General features: G+C 47.3%; 1 protein-coding gene across 1 annotated transcript in view; it reads left to right on the forward strand.

Moving 5' to 3' along the window:
- The window catches only part of LOC146182142 (uncharacterized), an 81,879-nt gene that overhangs the window by 12,446 nt on the left and 45,893 nt on the right, over positions 1-23,540 (forward strand). Inside the window, exon 2 of the mRNA XM_084577156.1 lies at positions 13,584-13,646. Within this exon, the coding sequence (XP_084433282.1) occupies positions 13,584-13,646 (63 nt within the window). The remainder of the gene's footprint in view (positions 1-13,583; positions 13,647-23,540) is intronic.

Here is a 23,540-nt window from a genome sequence, read left to right on the forward strand (position 1 = left end):
CCTTCATGACAGGGACGCGCTCGTCGCCGCGAGTGGCGCGGATGTCGCTTCGGAGTTAGATGCGCAGGGTGCCTATGCTTCACCTAGGAATGAGTGTGTGTGTGTGTCGCGGATGCGTAATTACGTCTCCTCAACGGTAGGGTACCGCCACTCCTCGTCGGTCTGCCCTGGCTGATCACAACTCGCGGGCTGCGCAGTTTCCCTGATCGGCACTTCGTTTTTCCGCGTGCCCTGCTCTACGACACAGCTGATTTCGGAAACCGAAAATTTCTCTTTTTCTAGCTGATTTTCATCTTTCTCCTCACTGGCTGCCTCGCAGCGGGTTAAACAGCGATTGTTACCGAGAGGTGTCTCTGAACGCAACCTAAAGGTACATGCACTCGCTGAAGGCAGGAAATTATTAAGGTGAAGGTATATGATTAGTGTTACCATTGTCATGCCATCACCTCGTGGCTCTGTTCACGGCTGGTTTTGCGGCTATTAAGAATTAAAAACATCACATAATGCAACCTAAAGGGAAATACCCCAGGAAAGATCTTCGAAGCTATTTTAACATTGCGATTTAAAAAAAAAAATCTGAAAATTGTTGCCACTGAAGCAACGAGTACGGCAGGCTTTAAATTCGCACTTATTCATTTTTACAATATTTACGCTATCTGTCGCCAGGTGACGCTGCTCAGAGAGTCCGCGTCGCGAATTTACTTACTATCAGCATTGGTGGCAAAATTGGGGTCCACACCGTCGAGGTACAGGGTTCTGAGAGGTGCCAAATAAAATGGCACTATATGGCGGACATAATTGTTTTTAAACCTTAATCCTGACATGTGGGAGGGATTCGCACAGAGGACATTTGGTCCTCGAAACCGTGATGGGGTGCGACATTCGGGGGGCCGTAGCAGGTGAACCAGTGGTCGTACCTGAGGGTGGTACCTAACGAATCGTTGTTTCGTGTTATACACGTTAGTACCGAAAAATGAGGACATGTGATTGAATTCTGCAAAACTCTATAGCTAACGCACTTAATCGCACGCCTGCGCCACTCGCTCTTTTTTTCCTCATCCTCCTCTTCTGGCTTCATTGCGCTTTAGAAATTCGTAAAGTGAATGCCGTTTATGAATCTACGCACTGCACTACCCACACTTTAACAGACTACTATCCTCGGTAGTTAAACAAACATGGCCACGTGATAACCACGTAACCTGTTTACCTTCCCACCTAAAAAAATTTACAAGATCATCCTTCTGCGATAGAGTGAAACGATTTTTTCGAATAATCTATGATGTGCCAAATATCAAGGAAGAAGAAGAAAAAGAAGAAGAGCAACTGATGCTCAAGAATCATCGTGTTTCTCGTTATGATATTAAAGTTGTTGTTGCGACTGTAGGAAGGAGGAAAAGAAAATGCACGAGCCTGCTGTTGGCTCTGTAGCTGGGCTACCTCTGCTACCTGATTGATTTATAGGAAAGGAAAGGCACGGTATCTGTCTCACTTGTTTTCTGTGTACACCTCAATCGCGCCGTAAGGGAAGGGAGGATGGTGGGAGCGAAAGTGGAAAGAGAGAAAGAGGAGCCGTAGTGGAGTAATTTTGACCGCCTGGGGATTTTTAACGTGCGCTGACATCGCACAGCACACGGACGCCTCTTCGTTTCGCCTCCATCGAAACGCAGCCGCCGAGGTCGGGTTCGAGCCCGGGTACTCCGGCACGGTAGTCGGGCGTCTTACCACTGCACCACCCCGGCGGGGCCCTCTGCTGCCTCATGCGGGCAGAGAATAAAATAGAGAAGAAAGAAAAAAAAGAGTGAGAGGGAAAGACGCGCGTCGCAACAGCCGTCGTCCGCCACCGAAGCGGTGGCGGGTGCAATGACGGCTTACAACAGATCCGTCAGTAAAAATGTATAATTTGAATTCAGATCATAGGAAAGGAAAGGCGAAGTGGATATCACACCTCCACGGACACCTGAAACGTGCAGTATGGAAAAGCAGGAAGGTGGAGTGAAAGAAATCTAGAGGGGCGTGGTGGAGGGTTGAGCAATAGTAATTTCGACCGCCTGTTCTAGAGCACTATACCTTTAACATGCACTGACATCGTACAGCACACGAATGCCTTTTCGTTTCGCCTGCATCGAAACACTGCGGGCGTTGTTGAGTTCTAACTCGCGTACTCCGATTCAGTAGCTGAGCGTCTTAACCCCTGAGCGACCGCGGCGAATGATTGAAAATGCTTATATTTTATTTTCTGGAAACATTTTCTGGCTCGTTGCTATGTTTTAAGATCTGGCTCAACCATAGGCACCGTATTTAATCTTCAATATACCTTTAAAGGTTATGCGCCGAAAACTTCCCTCGATAAGAGCAAAACAGCGGTTTCTTGATTATCAAAATAAATTATTAAGGAAGAGAAGAATGGAAGCAAAATGTAACGTGTGATATGATGTCACATAAATATGAGACTGGTAGTCAAGAATGTGTAATGACAAGAGCAGTGAACAAGGGTAGAGGGAAGCCTCAGCAAGCCGAGGCGCCCCCTCTACTCTTGCTCAGTGCCCCTTTCATACTGTGTAGCCATCGTCTTTCTCTCGTTCTACTATGTAATGATAAGTGGTATATAAATGTCATGTCATGTGATTCATTCTAGTTTAGTCATGCGTCATAGGCACTTGTCACGGATCAGTCAGATCGGAGGTTCAATGTGCATGACTATGGAGTCCATTACTTGTGTAAGCCAATCAAAGTCATCACTCATCACCATGACTAATGTCTAGTCATGGCTCTCAAAGCTGCTTAGTAATGACACTCCAGGAGCCACTAAAGAGTAGCCAACGCACATACTTCCGCATTTCTCCAATGCAGATCACTGCAGTGCTGTCAAAGTTTTTATGTTGCTCTGGAATCCTAGGAAGGCTGCATTTACTTATGCAGCTCACGCGCTCTTATATTGCGCCGTCATTCTCATCTATTCGGACGAATGTTAACATCGTTGCGGTTGAGTTAAAGTACCCGTGACACATTATGCACTTAAAACACCTCCTCGCCAGCCCGTAATACACACCTTCAAACAACGCTGCTTCCTGTGCCTCTACCAAGAGGACCGCCAGCCTCGCCTCGTCTTTTGACAAGGCCTGGCTCCGGCGATGCTTTGTCAAGCGTAACAGCTTCAAACGGCTGCGCTACTCTGAACCAACGCCTAACGTAACGAATCTCAGCCCACGCGCCTTAAAGCCCCTACACGCGCCTGAATCAAAAGAGACGCCGAGCGGCAGCCCGCGCCGCAGAAACGTGACCCGATTCACTTTGCGCGGCTTTAAAAGGCTCTCCGAACTGGAAGCGACGCTTGTGCCACGGGCGCCGTCCTAGAGAATCGCGCCGCCCAGTCGAGGCCTCCATCACGCGCTTTCCTGAGATCAGCATAAGCCAAAGGTGCTCTTCGAAGCGCCCCTCTTCAAGCCGCTGCCTCTCGATGCCATAGGGACGGCCTCTGGCACGAATGAGTCCTATGGTAGTTTCGTGCAGCACGTTGTCTGGCTGTTGTTTTACATGCGTGGAATTTGCCGGACCCGGGTGAAATGCTTCCACGAGGAGTGGTGAGCCGAACGCAGGAAGTGGAAATATTTGTTCAGGAATGGGACAAAAGCGTTGTTAAATATTAGCCTTTGTGGTGCAGTCTGTACATTTAATGCAGTTCCGCTATTTTATTTCAATATGTGAAAAATTAACTGCTCATATAATGTAATCTCTCGTTTCAGACCGGTTCGGAGGCAGCATATGAAAATCACGGCGCTGACGCAGTTCGCGCGAGAATAGATTCATCTCACTCACTCACTCACTCACTCACTCACTCACTCACTCACTCACTCACTCACTCACTCACTCACTCACTCACTCACTCACTCACTCACTCACTCACTCACTCACTCACTCACTCACTCACTCACTCACTCACTCACTCACTCACTCACTCACTCACTCACTCACTCACTCACTCACTCACTCACTCACTCACTCACTCACTCACTCACTCACTCACTCACTCACTCACTCACTCACTCACTCACTCACTCACTCACTCACTCACTCACTCACTCACTCACTCACTCACTCACTCACTCACTCACTCACTCACTCACTCACTCACTCACTCACTCACTCACTCACTCACTCACTCACTCACTCACTCACTCACTCACTCACTCACTCACTCACTCACTCACTCACTCACTCACTCACTCACTCACTCACTCACTCACTCATGCGGGCACAGAAACTACACCTGCACGTGTCTAGCATTAAAAAGTAAAAGCTAAATTTCAGTGCCCAATAATCATGTCTTTAAAGCCCTGCTTTTGCATAGGTAATTAAACTGTGTACAGTAAGCGAGAAGCAAATTTTTTGGAAACAACACGGCAGCTTGAGAGCGCTGAATTGGTCGGTCATATTTCTAGAGTTCCCCCACACACGCACACACTCCTTTGCCGCCGCGATTAGGATGAAAATGTGACAAAATGCCTAAAGAATGTCCTGGCATATAAAATAAGCTTATTCAATAACTTGTACACCGACCTACTGCACTCTCGCAACAAGTCTGCCGGGTAAACATTTTCCCAACAAGTAACTTACCATGCTGAGATTGTGTAATGCCAGCCGTCAGCTGATGCGCGTCGGGCGTAAGTTTGCGTTACAGATTGCATTGATGTAAGAGAATCCCCGAATGGAGTTACCTAATCAAGCACCGTTATTACAAAAAGAACTTTTTTACTTTTTGTTTTTCTCCCTTAGTGACTCCAAACCGCGTAACTCATAAGGCCAGAGAAGGCCGTCAGAGTGCGCTTAGCCACAGTTTCCTCCTCTTTCACCGGATAACGCCATACTTTGATGCACCCAACTTCAGCGAGATGCATAGTTATGGGGCCGCGAGGCTCGCTTCTTTATTTTGCATACGTCTCCGCTCGTCCCGAGCCAGAGATTGGGGCGGATTATTTAGGCACGTTGCACCCTCCTGCCCTTGAATAGAGCAAAACAAAACTAAAAAAACGCAGCAGGGCTCAGAGCGAAGCGTCAGCCTGACGAGACGCTGGCAGCGGCGCGAGCGCTCTCTGGCGGCGCCACGGATCGCTTCCGGCAGCAGAGGTAGAAGGCTTGGCGGAGGTCGTCCGGTGCGGCAGCTGCAACAGTCAGCGGGTGGCATGGCCCAGGCCACGGTGGCCCAGGCCACGCGAGCGCGAGCACGCGTGTGCGGCCGAAATATAATAAAAGTGTATCGGCTCGCCGGGACGAGCGCTAAGCGAGCGCGCCCGGAAGTAAAGGCGCTACATCCGGTGGCGGCTGTTTGCCGTGCGGACATGACCGCCAGAGCCGGTCAGTCGCAGATCCGATACGCGACTGTCGTTGTGCGTGTGTGTGAAGGGAGAGGGAAGGGGTCTTCCAGAAAATAGAGACGTGTGCCCCTATGGATGTGACACGCGCACATTGAGCAAAAGCAACAACAAAAAGACGAACCAAGGCAGTGTACTAGCGCGCGCACACGTAGAAATGAGGAGCAGCGTCGACCATGAACGGAACGTCGAACGGCAGAAATCGGGTTGAATGCGCTGATCCGTGGCGGACCGTGTTCATTTGCGACCGTTCGGCCGATGGGAGAGAGGGGGGGAGAGGGAAGGGAACGAGGCCTGAACCTGTGAAACGGCGCGGCTGACACGGTTGTTGTGCGCGCCTTGTTAGCATAGGTTCCGTTATGCACCGCTTCCTCCTTCCCGTTCGACACTCGGCGGGGGAGCAGTGCGACAGCCGGCGCCGCATTCCAATCCCGGTGACGAATTCCGCGAGAGTGGTGTCACTGGTGTGTGCTCGATGTCTTGGCGTCGGCGAAACCATTACCCGATGCCATGATAACTTTACTCAAGGATGGTCAAAAAGGAAACACTAGCCTCCATTGACGTCCAGTCTGTGAATGAACACACACAAAGAACAGTTGATGGGTATACACGTATGCTTGGATATTGCAGTACCCGTCACGGAATTACCCGATGCCATGATTTCTTTGCTCTAGGATGGCTAAAAAGGAAACACTGGCTTCCATTTCTGTGAATGAACACACACAAAGAGCAGTTGATGTGTATACAGGCATGTTTGGATATTGCAGTACCCGTCACGGACTGTCGAAGCCAGTGTTGCCATCTGAAACCGCTGAGAGGATCGAGCTTCATTTTTTATCCTGGTGTTCGTTTATCAGTGGCTCTCTGCAAAACATGACTTGGCGAGGGGAGATTTCAATAAAACACGGGGCTGAGCTAGTTGGGTATTAATACTCGCAACGAAGTAACAAAGAAAAAAAATTAGAAGGTTTCAACGCTGCTGAACCGAATATTGAGCGAAAGCATTAGCTGCGAGTGACTGAGCGTTCTTCTTCTTTTTCCCCTGCCCACATATAAAGGCCCGCTTTAACCAAGCCGTATGAACGTGCCTTAGTTGCCTGTAGGAGTAACGCGAATGCCAGGGCCCTGGCAGGCTGATTCTGACATAACCGTCCCATGTGAAACGAGAGACCCAAGTTGGCAGCTCCTGCAAGCCCACCATATAAAGCTCGGCTTTAATCGAGCCGTATGAACGTGCCTTAATGGCCTATACGGGTAATGTGAATGCCAGGGTCCTGGCAAGCTGATTCGAACGCATGTATTTATGGTGCACGCAGCGGCTAACGGCAGTGGCAGGAGCGCGCGCAGCAATCGGAGAACACGCGCGGTCGCCGCCACGGAGGAAGAGGGGGGTTGAGAGGGGTGCGGACTTGGTTACGAGGCACAACACCGACGACGACGCGAAACCCAGGAATGGGCGCCAAAGAGCTGCGCTCTAAAATGAGATGACCATTGTGTATAGGAGGGCTGGACCACTGTGTATACTTTTGCAGCGTTAAAAAAAAGCACGGAAGTTCGAAGCCGACTTTAGTTTCTCAAAGTGAAAGGAATGCGAGAGGAGTGCGGAACAGAGAGCGCGCGCGAAAGAGAAGGAGCGTCTGAAGCTCTAGCTCCGGCTGTAGTGCTGGACGGGGTTTCAGTGGAAAGAGTATCGGGTGGTCAACGAGCGAACGGCACGGTGTCGTCAGTCAGATCCTTCGGCATACATAACGGCGCCGACGCTTCGCCTCTTCCCCACGTCCTCCGGAGGCTGTACCGCGCTGGCTTATGAAGTGTGCGTTTTTAGACGGCTGTTTAGCTTTGACTCAATCTGAATTCGCGAATTGCTCCTGGAACTGCGACACCAGCAGTCCACACAAAATCGCCCCTGCCCCCCTATTTTAAGGCATACCACACCACTTCCATTGGTCCACAAGGGGTCCCAGACGACAGATTTATGGCTACAACCACTGTTCTATGAAGTTTACGTCCAGGTGCCCGTAATATTCAGTGTGAGTGGGTTTAATAGCGTGCAATCACTTCTGGGAGGCTTTCCACCATGGTAGTCCCTGCAGGCTTGTTCGGGCCCCTCACTGCGTGCGATGTAAGTTTCTCTGTTGGTCTTGGCGTCTTGGTGCTGGCGGCTATCGCCACGGTTTCTATTTAAGCAGGATCGTAGGCATATATGGAAGTCCTGACAATTGGCCTCTTCTGGTTATCGACCACGGCTGTCGTTAACTTGTCTGCCTCGGTATAGGCCCCGATTTGCACGGAGGCCATTTACGGTTCTTTAGATAGTTGCCTTGCTAAGGCTTGGAATCCGGTCGTCTTTCTACCCATCTGCCACCCAGGGTACGTCTGTTTGGTTAGGGGACTTGCGTGGGTCCTCTCTGTGTCATAATTTGGGACTTGCTGTCACTAGTCCTTAGTACCTGCCACATCCCCAGTCTCGGCAGGGCTGCCTGCCTGCGTTGTTGTTTTAGGCTTTGTTTTCAGTTCTTCAGAATTGCTTCCCGGGGCTCCTCGAAGGTGTTGCGTACCGCGTATTGCCGATCCCCGTAAACTAGAGCAAAGGAAGTGCCGGTTACGTCACTGAAAAAAATAAAATAGAAAGCCTTACGCTTCGCTCGAACATACAGCGCAGTAAGCAAACTGAAATGCACTATTAATAAACTAGTCGCATGGTAGCATTGTCGCTTAAGCGTCAAACACCGCAACATTAATAAAATAGTTTTCTGGATTAAAATTACCTACAGTAGAGAGCTTAATACATCGTTAGCTTCCGTCACGCCATATTTGCTACGTTGAATAAGTTAACTTGGGTATCGGAGCGGCGTAATTCCGTTTTCTCAATAGTAGGGTCCAGCAACTTCTTTCTCCTCACTGGTTGTCCCTCAGCGAGTTAAACGGTGATTGTGGCTGAGAGATGTTTCTGAGCGCAACCTAAAGGTAACATGCACTCACTGAAGGCAGGAATTGATTGCGGTGAAGGCAATTGCACAGTGTAACCGTTGTCTTACCGCCACCTCCTTGCTGTGTTCACGGCTGGTTTTGCGGCTATTGAGAACCAAAAAACATCATATTATGCAATCTAAAGGGGAATACACACCACGGAAATGTTAGTACATTATTTGAATGTTGTGATTTAAGAATAAAAATAAAAATTGCATTCACAGGTTGTGAACACACGTTTTAGTTCTGAGATAACTAGTGTTAATTCATTGCGCTTTATTAAGTATTATTAAGTATTAAGTAAGTATTATTAATTTTCTTTATTAAGTAACGGGAATTGCGGGCTTTCAATGCGCTCTTATTCATTCAATTATTCAACGTACCAAATATGGCGCGACGGACGCAACTGGTATGATCAGCGGATTGCTGCAATCAATTTTAACCAAGGAAACTATTTTATTGCGTATGTATTTTAGATTACGTACTACATTGTATACTCAACAAGTCATATGGCTTTATTGTCTCGCTTTTTGTTGCATTTTATTTTTTAGTGACGCACCCGGTACTTCGTTTTCGGGGGAATGGCAGTACACGCTGCGTACCGCTAGCGCCCATACACGTTCCGTAAATGCGGTTGGTGGGAGACAGTTCTAAAGCTTTAATGATGATGTCATTGGCTACTTTATCAAAGATTCTAGTTTCTTGATAGGGAAACTAGAATCTATCCCGAGCCCTGAAGTCGCAAGTGGGATCACCTACGGGCGTAGGTGATCCCACTTGGGACTTCAGGGCTCGGATTAGGCGAATGGTGTTCTCCTCCCCCATCTCTTTCCGATGTCAGGATACACTTCTAATTATTCTTGAATTTTGGCTGACTGTGACTTGGAGGCTTTTTATCGTGTATAATATCGCACTCAAATTTCTTTGTAACCGCTCTCCCAAAACTCAGATCCCACATTTTTCTTGAATATTAAGCTCTGCTAGATAGAGCTCTGTTTCTTCCGAAGAATTATTTTTTTTTTCTCTATAGCCTAAAGTTAGGATTTTCTCGCTAATCATTCGCTTTGGATTTCGTTTCTTGAATTCCTCGACAAGGTCTATAGTGACCAGTTTTATAGCTCCTCGCAGTTTCTCCTTTCTAAGGCAATAATCTTTGCATAGCCCATACGGTGAAGTTGTCAGCGTAGGAAGTGAAGCCGATATCTTAACGGGATAAAGTTTACCGTTGCTATCTTTAAGAGCATCGGAGAACCTAATGAAGCCCTGCAGCGTGCCTTTGTTGCCCACGGGTAGTGTTAGTGACCTGATCTTTCCATTCCTTATGGTGGTTACGCAGTCCGAGGGGAAAGCTGTTACGTAGCAGAGAATTTTCCTCCTTTGACCTTCTCCAACTCATTGCGCATGTACTTAGGTCTTATTGGCGGTCGGTGCTTCAGTTCCTAATTGTGGCGTTGGTAATCTTGTTTTCTCCCGAGGGGGATATTTATTGTAGACATACGAGTTGAAGTTTAGTGCTCGATCTGCTGGTGCTAATTATGCGTGAGTCAAGGGAGGAGGTTTTCTTGGCCGACATGGCTTGAGAAGCCATGGAGAGGTCTTCTAGGTATTTGTTGTATAATGCTGTGATGACATCAACGCCCATGTCCGTATATTTGTGTGCTGTGAAAGGGGGGTTCTGCTTGTGGCCGATCTGCCCTCAGGTGGGTTCATATATAAGGCGATAGACTGTGTATTGGCCCTGCTTAGGGTAGCTTTTAGCGAGTTATAAGATTCTACCCAGTATTGCTTAGCGAGCTTCTGGGTTTCTCCTTTAACCAGCGCTACTTCTAAACTTTAGTTCCCTATGAGGACTTGTCTTTTTCCCTGTTTGTCAGACCTTATTATTAGAATAGTAAGGGGGTAGCATTAAGAAAGCTTCCCTTCCTCTTTATCACTTATGATTTCTCACTACGGCTGGTCGTAGAAGATTGACAAGTGTTTGCTGTGATTCAGCGCCTCATCCTTGGTCATTATGCGTGTGTGTGTGCGTGTGTGTGTGCGTGTGCGTGCGTGCGTGCGTGCGTGTGTGTGTGTGTGTGTGTGTGTGTGTGTGCGTGTGTGTGTGTGTGTGTGTGTGTGTGTGTGTGTGTGTGTGTGTGTGTGTGTGTGTGTGTGTGTGTGTGTGTGTGCGTGTGCGCGCATGCGTGTGTGTGTCATGTGGACAGCTACTGCAGCCGCACTATATTAAGGAGGCGGAATCTTATAAGCTCTGCATGTACAAGTACTATACAATGTTAATAATATCAGTTTCTATTCCTTAGTTTAAAACATCTTTTTCAACGTCGTCAATATTACGGTCCGTACGGATCACTCGAAACAGGCAATAATTGTCACACCACGGTGTATGTTGCTGGTGACATGCGCAAAGTAACTAAAATACTCGGAAGAGATAAGATAGTGCACTGTGTTCGTCACGGACAACACAAGTGACGTTAATGCATTTGGTGATACTCTTGTAATTTACTGATGTCCTATGCATTGGATATGCGATTCACGGCAACGTTTATATAAATGTTGATTCACTGTGCCTACTCTTGCTTACGAAGACTTGGACAAAGCTAGTCTTTATTGATGTTTCTGCTTTGTAGCAAATAGATCCACTCTGTCTTTGTCATTGGTTTAATTGTTTTCCCGAAATTTCTAGTTTTGATGAAAAAAAACACGTTAAAAATCTGTTTTTTTTTTCTTCAAGCCATTCAAACGATCCTTAAATTTTGCACCTCTAGTCTCATGAGTAATTAAACGTATATATCTTGTGAAAGAAAAGCGGATATTCAACAGGAGCGCATGCACTTTCCGCTCTTATGCAAATCATGACGGCATTCGCGATGTCACGGTGAAAGCCGCGATACGTGAGATTTGGCTAGTATTTTCTAGATGGCCGATTCTGTTCTGCCTCATTTCAGGGTTGCAACCCTTTGACATTAATGGTTGGTTGGTTCACAGGAAGGGAAAGGCGCAGTATCTGTCACACTTGCTCTGTGGACACCTGAACCGCGCCGTAAGGGAAGGGATGAAGGTGGGAGTGATAGTGGACAGAGAGAAAGGGGAGCCGTAGTGGAAGGCTACGGAGTAATTTCGACCACCTGGGGATCTTTAACGTGCGCTGACATCGCAAAAGATCCCCAGGTGGTCGAAATTACTCCGTAGCCTTCCACTACGGCTCCCCTTTCTCTCTGACATTCCCGACGCCTAATACTGCGTTTCAATAAAATTTTGTCCCCCTCCTCCTTTTCTCGCGTTGTGCAAAAGAAATAGAAAGGTACGCTGCCTGGATGCAGCAGGTAAGACAGCGGATCGTTCTCTGTATAGTACTCTTGATCTGTGTTCCTTCACTGAACTTTATCAACAAGCTGGCATTCGTCATGTGCTTTCTCACTGCGCGAATGCGTGCTTGTTGGCTCTTTTGCAGCATCCTTTTTGCTTGCCTTGATAAATTTCGCTCAGCTAACGTTACGGAAATATGTTCAAGAAAAACAAACGCAGTATTTTGGAGCCACCGTTTTGGGACCCACCTTCGAACCAAACTTAGCATTGGACTTCAACCATCATATTCAGTGTGACGTCCATTTTTTTCTCAGTGTAACTAGGTTTCTTAACCGAGAGAGAGAGATCTCGCTGAAGCGTCAGTCTGAGGCTTCTTCTTCAACAACACGATCTCGCGCCATGCGCTCGCGGTTCGCATGCCTCCGAAACTCATCTTCCTCTTTACATCAGGAATTTTGTCTGAGGCTTGTTCCCGCCTCAGAAGGTCGGCCGTTTGATGAGTTTTCTCCCGAGGATTATCTGGAACTCTGGCAGTTCAGTGCTGCCTTCACCGGGAATTGAGATGTACTAGATTAAGGAATTCACGGTAGCAGCATGACTGAATTGAACAAATTCTGTAACAGTCCTTTTTTTAGCACACGTGGGCAGGAAAGGCATTTCCATTATGATCGAACGGTTAACAACCCCCTTTCAGCGATTATAGTCTTTCCCTGTAACCGGGCATTCGATATGACTGCTTTTAGAAACGGCAACTTCCTTTCTACAAAAGTTTCTTCGTCGGGGTAACGGTAACGCCGCATCACGTGGCCCCGTCGGGGTGGCGCAGTGGTTACGGCGCTCGACTACTGTGCCCAAAAGAAACGGGATCGAATCCCGGCCTCGGCGGCTGCGTTTCGATGGAGGTGTAAAGCAAGGTGCCCATGTGCTGTGCGATGTCAGTGCACGTTAAAGAACCCCAGGTTGTCGAAATTACTCCGTAGCCATCCACTACGGCATCTGATCATAGCCTGAGTCGCTTTGGGACGTTAAACCCCACAAACCAACCAGCCGCATCACGCGGATAATCTTGCTATCACACCACCGACCGACTGGGACTAACCCACTTTGCTTAATTAAGTGCAACCCGATGTGTAGAAAGTTGTCGGCCTTTACTTGTGGGCGCTTGTCCTGTCTGCTAGGTTGAGGTGATGCCACAAATAAACAGAGCGCTTTCTCAGGCTCAGAAGTCTGCGCGAGGAAAACAATTGTCTAGTAACACTCATTATCACATTCTACATCAGTAAGCATTGTTAGACATAACAACATGCTACCACAATATGAATGATATCGTCTACTTCGTTAATTCATCCAGACAAACGGCTGCCTTTCACATAACATTCAATAAAACTAGAAAACTTAATGAGGAAAAATAGGGTTAGTTAATCGCGCACAGTTTTGCGACACCTTGACAGTTTACAACTTGGTTTATTTTCTATAGCTTGCATTACAGGTTGAATTCGAGACCCTTAATCTATGCCTTCAACCTATAAAAAAAGTGTCACTAGTAGGTGAACAAATGGAGGGAACAAAATCGTTGTTCACGCTTCTCCAGTCCTCCGCTTTCGTTCGCTTGTAAGTCGCGAATGCGACAATTCAGGCGAAAGATCTCCAGTGACTCTGGTCTCTGAAGTAGGCACCAGTAATTGAAACCTCACTACCACCAAAATCATCGCTAAGAGATTGATGCTTATGTACATGCATCATGCAAGTATGTTCGCTGCTCCCTGAACAAAGCGCTGTCAATTCAATTGCAATTATTACTGCTCACTTCGACGGTCCTCTCGGTCTACGCGAAATGCATTGAATTTTTCGTGAACTTCAAAAATTTGTCATAACGCAGGTTGGCCGTTTAACGGCTATTCGTCTACCATTTACATCTCAAACAAATGTTTCTTGCAGGTTCTGCGGCCAGGATATGGGTTCTGGCCCTCCTAACGGCGCTTCTGGCCCCTCTTGTGAACGGTAAGTGATCTGCTTATACTGAGCGTGGACATATGGCGCGGTTGGCGAGACAAACACGTATGAAAGTTGAGTTAGGATAAGCGGTTTTGCTTTGCACCTAGTTCGCAAGAAACTTATTATCACTTTGATCACTGATTTTTTTTCCCCTAAAATAATAAGTGTCAAAACATTATTTGGCAGTGTTACCTGCGTGCTTTCAGGAGAACGGCAAAGAAATTTGTAGAGGAGGCTCAGGTGGAGGGAGTAGTAAAAAGGCTACCGCCTGTACCTGCCGCTAGCCGGCGTCATGAACTATAAAGTTACTAATCCAACATTAAATGCTAAACATTGCGGCGTTCCTGAGACGCCTCGGACGCGGTGAGTTTGGCGAGCACTATAATAGGACTTCTCGCGTAAGATGCTTCATCCGTAAATATAGAAGCCCCCGCTCCATTTCCCTACTCCTTATTTTTCTTTTTTTTTTATTACTAAAACACATATTTTCATGCTATCAACTTGTTGCGAGCGTAGAGAAAGTGACTAGTCTGAGGAGAGGGTTTAATTCCCATGGGCTTACTCCGAGAGCACTGGAGAAACAAACATCTTTGTAGGCAGAATCTTCGCTTTCGGAACCTGCCACTCAGCTGAGAACTTGCGAGACAGAGTATGGGGGAAGCAATGTCTCAAAGCATATTCAGGCTCAGTACATCACCTTATAATACTGCGAATCCTGAAAAATACTCGAAGCTCCTCCTTTCGCATGGTGCTATGTTCGGCGTGAATTGTGCTATACACGTCATTGCAGGTCTATAACGTGTCGCGGCGTTTTTCAGTTAAATTAAGCATTGTTTGTTCTATCTGAACTTTAAAAAACTCGAAAAATAAACTTGAACGCCTTCGTGAAACCCAGGACAGGGAAATAGCACCAGGGGCCGTGTCAAGCACGCACTGCACGTGCACTTTTGATTCTGGCGGATCAATGAGAAAGCGTGGATAGCGCGCGAAAGGACGCGCTCTCGTGTTCCCGCTAACCATAATGAGACACTATGAACACTCCCAGTATGGGTTCAAGGGTGGGGAGTTCCCCCTCCTCTAATTTAGTCAAACACTGCGCCCACTTGTTTCCACTTATAAGGAGTTATAGAGCATCCCCCACCACAACACCCTCCTCCCCCACCGCACATAATTTTTTTTCCACATAATTGACTTGGGTGCCTACCGGAAAAAAAATAAAGATACTGGCTTCGTAAATGGTGCAATATTCTGCTTTTCTCCTCTCGCATAATACCACTTGCCTAACAAGCTGGCGACGATCATTTGTATTGTCACTCGGTGAGCACTGGCTTTCAAGACAGAAGTCTCTCTAGGATCATGGTGAATATCTCGCGCCTGCGAGATGTGTCCGCGAGATGTGTTCGTGAGATGTGTCAGCGAGATTCTGCGAGATTTCATGAGATGTGTCAGCGAGACGTCGCAATAGGTTCTGACGTCAACATAATTTCCCCGGTAAGGACGTCGCAATAGATTCAGACGTCGAAGCGAAAGAAAAGAGAGTAATGAAATTATAACGGGTACACAAACACGTAATATAGAGAAAGAAGAGAAGGAGGAGGAAACGGGTTTGCCATTAGGCTCGTAAGCGAAACTATGTGCAATCGTGTGACTTTTATGCTCTGCACACCATACGGGGTCTAATTTTCGTGACATCATTTCGACAGGGTGTCAAAGGAGCGTCAACCGTTACATGTACTTCAGCATAGAGGCTGCTTAAAAAACGCGCTTGTTTCACCGCGTTCTGTGATCACTCAATGCTGAGGAAAAATGGAAACACGTAATCCTGAAAAGGCGCGATCAGCGGATAGAGAACTCGGGCTGCCGATCTGCACCGCGCCTGCACGTCGACCCCTGGCGAGACCCCCTTCCTACACTTTTCGGCGTCAGCGCGTGGCGCGGTCTTTACAAGCGCTAATGGGCCCGCGCATTATACTGATGTATGGAAATGACGGCTCACACGTCGCCGTCAATTTGCATAACTTATCTTCCGGTGAAGAATCGTTCGCGTTTTGCAGCGGGCTTCCGTGAAAGCCGATTTCGTCCTCTTACTGTATCGATTTCGTCCATGGCTGGTGTAAGCGCGCGAAGCACTAGCGAGAATTCCCTCGTGGAGTATCAAACCTGAATCGATGAAAGTCGGTTTAGCTTTGGTGGACTTTCAATATATAGGTCACCACAGGTTACTTCAAACACGAGTTCAAAAGTACCTCGCACAGGTTGTCAGTGGTATTCCCAGCCGTTACCGTTAACGAAAGGTACAAGCAAACGCCAGCGCGTGCGCACCTTTCGTTAGTTACAGGAGCGAGCGATATATTTCTTTATTTATTTGCAAATGCTGCTGTCTCTCTTGTTGGATACATAGCAGGAGTGGGTTATACAGCATTTTGATACAATATCAGGTAACATGATAAGGCGGTTCTTTCTGAAATTGATTAGTTGTCAGTAAACGCAGAGAACCATCTAAGTTATTCCACAATTCAATCGTCTGGGGGAAAAAAAAAACAACACACGAAAACTTCAAGCAATCTAAAAATGGAGTGAAAGGAATTATGTTCAGTTGGTGAGCCCATCGGGTAACCCGTGCTGTGGATACGATCAATGTCAGAGGCGTTTCAATGTTAGTTTATTCGTATACAATTTTATGCAGCATGATTAGGCGGTCACACGTGCGACGGAACGACAGTGGCTCCAGTGATGATGCACGCGCTTGAGGTGACGGTGAAAACATGCGGTTAGCGGCTGTAAATGAATCTGATGGCCTTTCTTTGAAAGGTTTTATTTTAGTGATATCGTTTATGAAATGAGGCGACCACACTGGGGATGCATACTCGAGGATAGGTCTGATAAGTGTTTTATAAGCGGTCAGCTTGCATTGTTTAGTGCCGTGTTTTAGAGTGCGTTTCAGGCATCCACGTCTTCGCGGCGCCTTGGAGCAGGTACGATCGATATGATTATGCCAGCTGAGGTTAATCGTGAAAGTAATGCCTAGGTATTTGAATTCGTTAACGTGGGTTAAATTGTACCCCTGACTTCTATACGTGAATTTGAGAGGCTACTTCTTGTTAGTAAAGGACATTGCAACAGTTTTATTGAAATTGACGTTCATCTGCCATGTGTAATAATTCCAGTCTGAAATGGTATGGTGGTAACTGTCAAGTCAAGAACGCACTTGCCACTCTGCTGGCCCATTTGTGCACTTCGCCGAATCGCACCGCGTGTGCTTGTTTCCAACTATTTTTCCAGAGGGCGCCGCGTATCCTGTAAACGGTGAAGGGTTCACGATTTTGCATTTAAGACCTATTTTTTTTGCCGCAGCATGAAACTTCGCCAGTTAGGGGAAAAAAATAAGTGTGGCATTTTAGGTAATCAAAGTTCTCTAACAGTTCTCTAACAGTTCATAGCATTCCCTCCTATCAAAATTCCATTTCAGAGATTCGCGGACAGAAAGCGAAACATCCCTGAATGGAAAATCACTGCACATTGGTGGAATGAAATTAAGAAAGGAGCAGCATATCTACACCCCCAGTGGGCGTACTTTTAAACAGTTTTAGCCTGACTTCCTTTTTGTTAATAATATAGTAAAACTGTGCTGCATTCCATCTGCTTTCTTAACTTTCGTAACTTTCTTAAATACGCATACTCGAACAAAATTAAACACGCTTAGAAGATATACTACGTAATTCCTAACCCCCCCCCCCCCCCCCCCATTCTTTCTCCCACCCAGTTAGCACCCCATTCAATATCTCATTATGGGTGCAGTCACTCTTCTATCCGAGTAAACAAATCTGTAATGGCTATAAAGCACGGGCAATCGAAGCAGCCGGACACTTCCAAGGGCCGGGGCGCCGATTTTCAAGAGAAGCCTGAATTTTCGCAAATACTCCTCCGCGAAGCAAACCACGCGATCCTTTATGTTCTCTTAGCACGATCGCCGAGGCACGCACGCTGCGTTGATCCATCCTCGCTCTCAAGTATCGTGCCATAATTAACATTTAAAGCAGCGTCTCTCCTAACGCGTCTTCGCAATGCCTTTATTTTGCACATGCTCTTCGCGTCACTGCCTCGGCGCATATTTCTTCCTTAATTCACGAGGCATCATATATTTCGTTCCCGTCGCGTTTCATATGCGGCGGTGCTTGGGCGTCGTGAAGGGATTCGAGGCGGGCGTTAAAGCAGCCCGACATTTAGATTGCTGCAGCGGGTGCTTCTCGCTTGGCGGGGCTAAAAATAATGGTACAATGAACGTGCCGCGCCCGCGACTACGGCTTTTTTTTTTCTTTTTTTCTCCCGCGGCCGTAATTAAATTTAAGGGAAGTACAGAATTCCTCGGTGACCCGGCTATAGCGTGCTTGCGGCCCCACGTGTTTTTTTCCTTTGTGTGTGCATTCGACGAAAGGACCGTTCGCATGCCGCCGTGGCAACGTCGAAAATGTTCTCTCGCGTCCGTGACGGAGCGTTCTATGTACCGCGTTTTCTCGATTACTGGGCGCACTCACTGCTCCTCAGTGGCCATTTAATGACGCGTAGGCCCGCAGCATTTATGTGTGGTTCGCCCTCAGCATCGCCTGGGTATCAAAACGTGATCCAGCATTTTGCCTTAGCAGGCTAAGCAATTTTAGGGAGTTTATCTGCGTACCTATAATGAAAGCAGAAAATGCATCATGTGATCCCAAATAGATCCCAAATAGATCCCGAATAGGATACCAACGCCTAGCTCAATGCAACCTAACCTAGAAAGCCTAGCTAAGCTAATTGATCCTATATCGTAGAATAAGCGCCTGCTGGGTCACTTTACATTCCGTGAAAGGTGGGAAAGTTTAAGGTATGGACTCTACATACTTAATGCAGTGCTATACTAATTCACAAGCCCGGACTACAAGCGCGAGTAGTCCCGGTTTTTTCCAATTAAAGTTTTCGCACTAGTCAGACCTGCGGCAACGTTAATGAAGGAGTGTGTTTAAAATTGACCCCTGTTTATATGGGAGCGTTTTCTGTCTCTTTTTAAGCCTCCTGTTAAGTTGCGTATTTTCTCTTGTTTGTGCGTTCCAGAGGGAGCTTAAAATTTCAAAGAACTTGCTAAGCCTGGCACAATGATACATTGCAACCTTGGTCGCGCTTTGTAACTTCTAAAAAAAAAAAAACTGTTTTTCGGACTTATTCATGTACCTTTGTACCTGGAAATGAAGAGTACATGACAGGCTGGGCAAAAAAAGCCCTGAAACACCATTGACTGCCATGTGCAGGCAAGTGCATTGTGAAAGGGCAAAACTTTAATTGGAGACAAGAAGTAACGTTAAAATGAGACTGTCTAGAAAGACGCAGCATTGGACCTAATGTGTACAGTTTATGCAGCCCCCATTCGTAACAACACGACAGAAGGTTCGCCCAAGTACATTTTACCCTCGCGGTTAACGCTGAAGAGAATTCAAGCACTGGTTTGTGTGTTTCTGCAGCTGAGAGTGATTTCGAAACTCAAGACAGCCTGGTCTGTCCAGTCCGCAGCACACCGTTCAAGCATACATAGTTTCCACTGGTAGATCGTGCCGGCACCAGTGAGCTAAGAGAGAGGGCTTCTGTGCGGTCTTCAGTAACCCCTTTACGTTCAGCTTAACTGCTATAACAAACTCACAAAGTGTGATTGGTGGACGTTCTGAACAAGTCCAACCGAAAGTTCACGTTTTGCAATTAGGTCCGCGATCGCTGAAACGCCGCGGTTGACACTGTACACAAAGAAAGTCGGTAGTTTGTCGCACTTGAACTTTCGGCAAGAATGGCGATTACCAGGGACACGAAAGAGGAGTTGGGGAGTGCCGGCCTACTTCCCACACCCCGAGCAGTAGGGAGGAACGGGAAGGGTAGAGAAATTCCCGTCACTTGTTCTGTTCCCCGGTGCTGCTGCTGCCCTTGTCAGTTTGGGAACGGGCCCGCCCGTTGGTGCTGGTAATTGAACCTTATTGCCCCCCGCGGCGGAATCTTCAGTCCCACCGCCTCTTAAGCGAAGAGGTGGCACCGTCAGCAGCAGCCGTGGCGCACTTGACGCAGGTCGATGCGGAAAACGGGAGGGGGCGTCAAGAGCGTCGGGAGCTTTGTGTGCGCTTCACGCACTCTAGCGTGCTGGCGCGGGTCGCCAAAGCGGGCTTTGCTGCATTCCTTTGTGCTTAGCGGGTGTGCCGAACGTAAGGGCAGACAGAGAGGAACGTTATACTCGGGGTCTCTGGCAGAAGGGCGCAACAGGCAGAAGGGCGCAACATTGCTGGTGCTTAGGGTCGGTGTCAGGTCGGTACGGGCCAAATCGGCTCACCTGCAGCTGCACCCCCACTATCTCTCTGGCTTTTACCCCTTCGCAAGGTAGATGCCGACAGCTGTGTATAAACACGCTACTCACAATGTTCGTTTCTTGAATTCGGGTTTTAGCTAGCTCGCACTGTTCGCGGCTTATACAGTACTGCGGGATTTTCGCTAGAAGGAACACACGAACCCGCTGATACGGAAGAAGCTGATGGAGGTGACAAGCAAGCGCAGATGAAGTGCGATTACGATGGGAGGGGAGGCTAAAGTTAGTCACGCAAACAAACAAAAAAAAAAAAGGTCGGGGAAGAGGGCGACAAAGAAAACGCTCAAAAATTGAGGGGTACTAGCGTTGCCTACAAAACTTTTAACCTCCAACCTCTCCATCAAGGGAGAAACTTGAGCGACTTTGAAAGTTTGAAGCTGCGCGCCTCTATGTGGAAACATGACTAGCGAGAAAGTCTGGCAAGAGAGTTGCCTGGATTAATTGTTTGAGGCATGTAGCTGCCGGAGAGAGAAAGAAAAAAAATAATTTCACGACGAGGATGGCGAAGAACCACGTGGAAATTGAATATTGTTAAAAAAACACGTACATATTGACTAGGAACTTTGTACTTATATTACAGTCTGCTAAGTGGCGTTGCTGGCGAAGCCAATTAACCATCCTAGAAATCGGAGAAGGGCTCACTGAGGAAGGGTAAGGAGAGCTGTCATGCTTTTTTGTTTTGTTGTTGATGGGCATTTTAGTAGTGAGGGTGCATCGACGGGGTTAGCCTAGCAAAGCCATACTAGTGTCGCAGTACGCATAGTTGAGTGGTGTTCGCTTCTTGTTTGATTACGAGCTATTTGTTGCTGTATTGTGACTGCAGGGAGCCGTAACTTGTACGCATGTGCGCGCTCAGGACGTCACCACTGGTAATGTGATGCGTCGATTCCATGAAATATGATTGGGAAGAATGTAGCCTTGATTTTGTTTAGCTTGATCAGAGTGAAGCTAATGCATAAGTCTTAATAAAATGATCTAGTTTCACTGCTATTGTCAGAATGCTGATAATTATATTGCAAAACCGACCAGAGAAAGTGCCATGTACCGGTGGCAATTGCAACACCTATAGGCATCTCCGTACAGTTTTGTCAGAAATTTGTGTATGCGCTTGAAGTCAGCAAAGAACATTCTAGTGGAACAAAATCCAGTAATAAGTTCAATATGCTTTTCATTGCAATGATGCTCTGAAAAATGTTTTATCGATAAATAAACGCCGTCCTGTAATGCAGCCTTCTTCAGAGCCCTTGATTTCTACTTTGTGCTTCTCGACAACCCCAAGGCGTTGTAAAAATGTATAAGGTATTTCAGTTAGTATCAAGCCTCGCTCGAGAAGGCAGCTGGCAACGGACTCCCAGAGCTCATAGGTTTTATTAGAGAGATTTAGCTTACCGTGATCCGCGATCCGCTACCGTGACTCTCTACAGCACGTGGGTGGGGGCGCTCAAGCCAAATGGTCCCGACGCGGCAGGTCTATGTGCCGACATCCAGTATGTGGCGCCATCTGTCGGCGTCAAGGGGGGTCTGGCCATGTACAGTCGAATGCGCGGTGGCGGACCACGGTAGCGGATCGCGGATCACGGTAAGCCAAAACCCTCTATTATCGTCGGCCGCCGAACATGCTGAGTATGCTGGGCTTCAAAAACCTAGAGAGAGCTTCAAAAACCTACCCCTCCGGGGTGGCGCAGTGGTTAGGGTGCTCGGCTACTGTTCCCAAGGATGCGTGATCGAATGCCGGCTGCGACGCGCGCTTTTCGATGGGTGCGAAAAGCAAGTTGCCCGTGGGCTGTGCGTTGTCAGTGCACGTTAAAGGACCCCAGGTGGTGGAAATTTCCGCAGCCCTCCACTACGGTGTCTCTCATAGCTTGTTGGTTGGTTCACAGGAAGGGAAAGGCGCAGTATCTGTCACACTAGCTGTGTGGACACCTGAACCGCGCCGTGAGGGAAGGGAGGAAGGCGGGAGTGAAAGTGGAAAGAGAGAAAGGGGAGCCGTAGTGGAGGGCTACGGAGTAATTTCGACCACCTGGAGATCTTTAACGTGCGCTGACATCGCACAGCACACGGACGCCACTCCGTTTCGCCTCCATCGAAACTCAGCCGTCGAGGTCGGGTTCGAACCCGGGAACTCCGGCACAGTAGTCGGGCGTCTTACCACTGCGCCACCCCGGCGGGGAGTCTCTCATAGCCTGACCAATCATCTGGGAAGTTAAACGCCATAAACAAAATCAGTGTTCCTCATTGTCGCTCATTTTGTCTTATGCGATAACAGTAAGCGTGAAACTAGAATAAACAGTTTTTTTTTTATTTTCACTAATTCCTGAATGAACCTACAGGGTTCATTCGGTACGCTTATGTCTGAATGCATAAATATGACACGGTGAGTTTCCTCTTTCACAGACTGGAGCAACTTAAACTACTGAGCTGACAGATGATGCGTTAGTATTGTACAGAGGCTACGGACAAATGCAGCATTGTAATCGAGATCCTCATTTCGGAACAAAAGTTGCCAATTGTACTCTGTAGTGCTTGCTAAAGTTGAGCTAAAAGTTTGTTTTCTGCTTTCAATAATAATAAAAGCATGTAGTGACAAGCGAGGAACGCGCGCAGTGAGCAAGCTTACCAATGGCAGGTTTGCATTTTTTACTTGCAACTAATATTGGGTTACTAATGTTATTTGACCTCCGTGATCGCTAGAAAGAAAGCGAAACGCCATTCTCCGCCGGTCACCCCTTGGCAACGCTGTTCTATTTGGAACAGAATAAATGCAAAATGCAAATGCTTGGTGTTAGGCAAGGAAACACGATCTCCCCACTGCTATCACAGCTTGATTAGAGGAAGTACCCAGAGACTTGGAATGGGATCAGTTATGGATAAGGGTAGATGGAGAATACCTCAGTAATCTGCGATTCGCTGGTGACATTGCCTTGCTGAAGTAACCCCGGGGATGAACTCCAAAGAACGATTGATGACCAAGACAGTAAAAGCAGAAAGGTAGGCTTGAAAATCAATATGCAGAAGACTAAGGTAATGTTCAACAACCTCGGGAGGGAACAGCAGATTACGTTAGGTAGAGAAGCACTGGATGTAGTAGGCGAATATGTCTACTTAGGACAGGTAGTAACCGCAGATCTGGATCTTGAAAGGGAAATAACAAGGAGAATAAGATTGGGACGGAGCGCTTTTGGCAAGAGCCCGCAGCTTACTAGTATCGCTCAAGAGCAAAGTATACAACAGTTGCATCTTACCTTTACTCACCTATGGGGTTGAAACGGGAAAGCTAATTAAAACGGTTCTACTTAAGTTGAGGACAACGCAGAGGGCTATGGAAAGAAAAATGGTAGGGTTAACGTTAAGAGATAGGAAGTGCAGAGTGAGTAAGAGAAATAAGTCAAGTTACTGACATTCTAGTGGAAATCAATAAGGAATGGGAATGTGCAGGGCGTGTAGTGCGTGTAGTGCGAAGAGAGGATAACCGATGGTCGCTTAGGATAACAAGCTTGATTCCAAGGTAAAGAAAGTGTAGCAGAGAA

This window comes from Amblyomma maculatum, chromosome 8, assembly GCF_055883805.1.
Source record: "Amblyomma maculatum isolate TAMU_Amacu chromosome 8, ASM5588380v1, whole genome shotgun sequence".
NCBI classification, from domain to species: Eukaryota; Metazoa; Arthropoda; class Arachnida; order Ixodida; family Ixodidae; genus Amblyomma; species Amblyomma maculatum.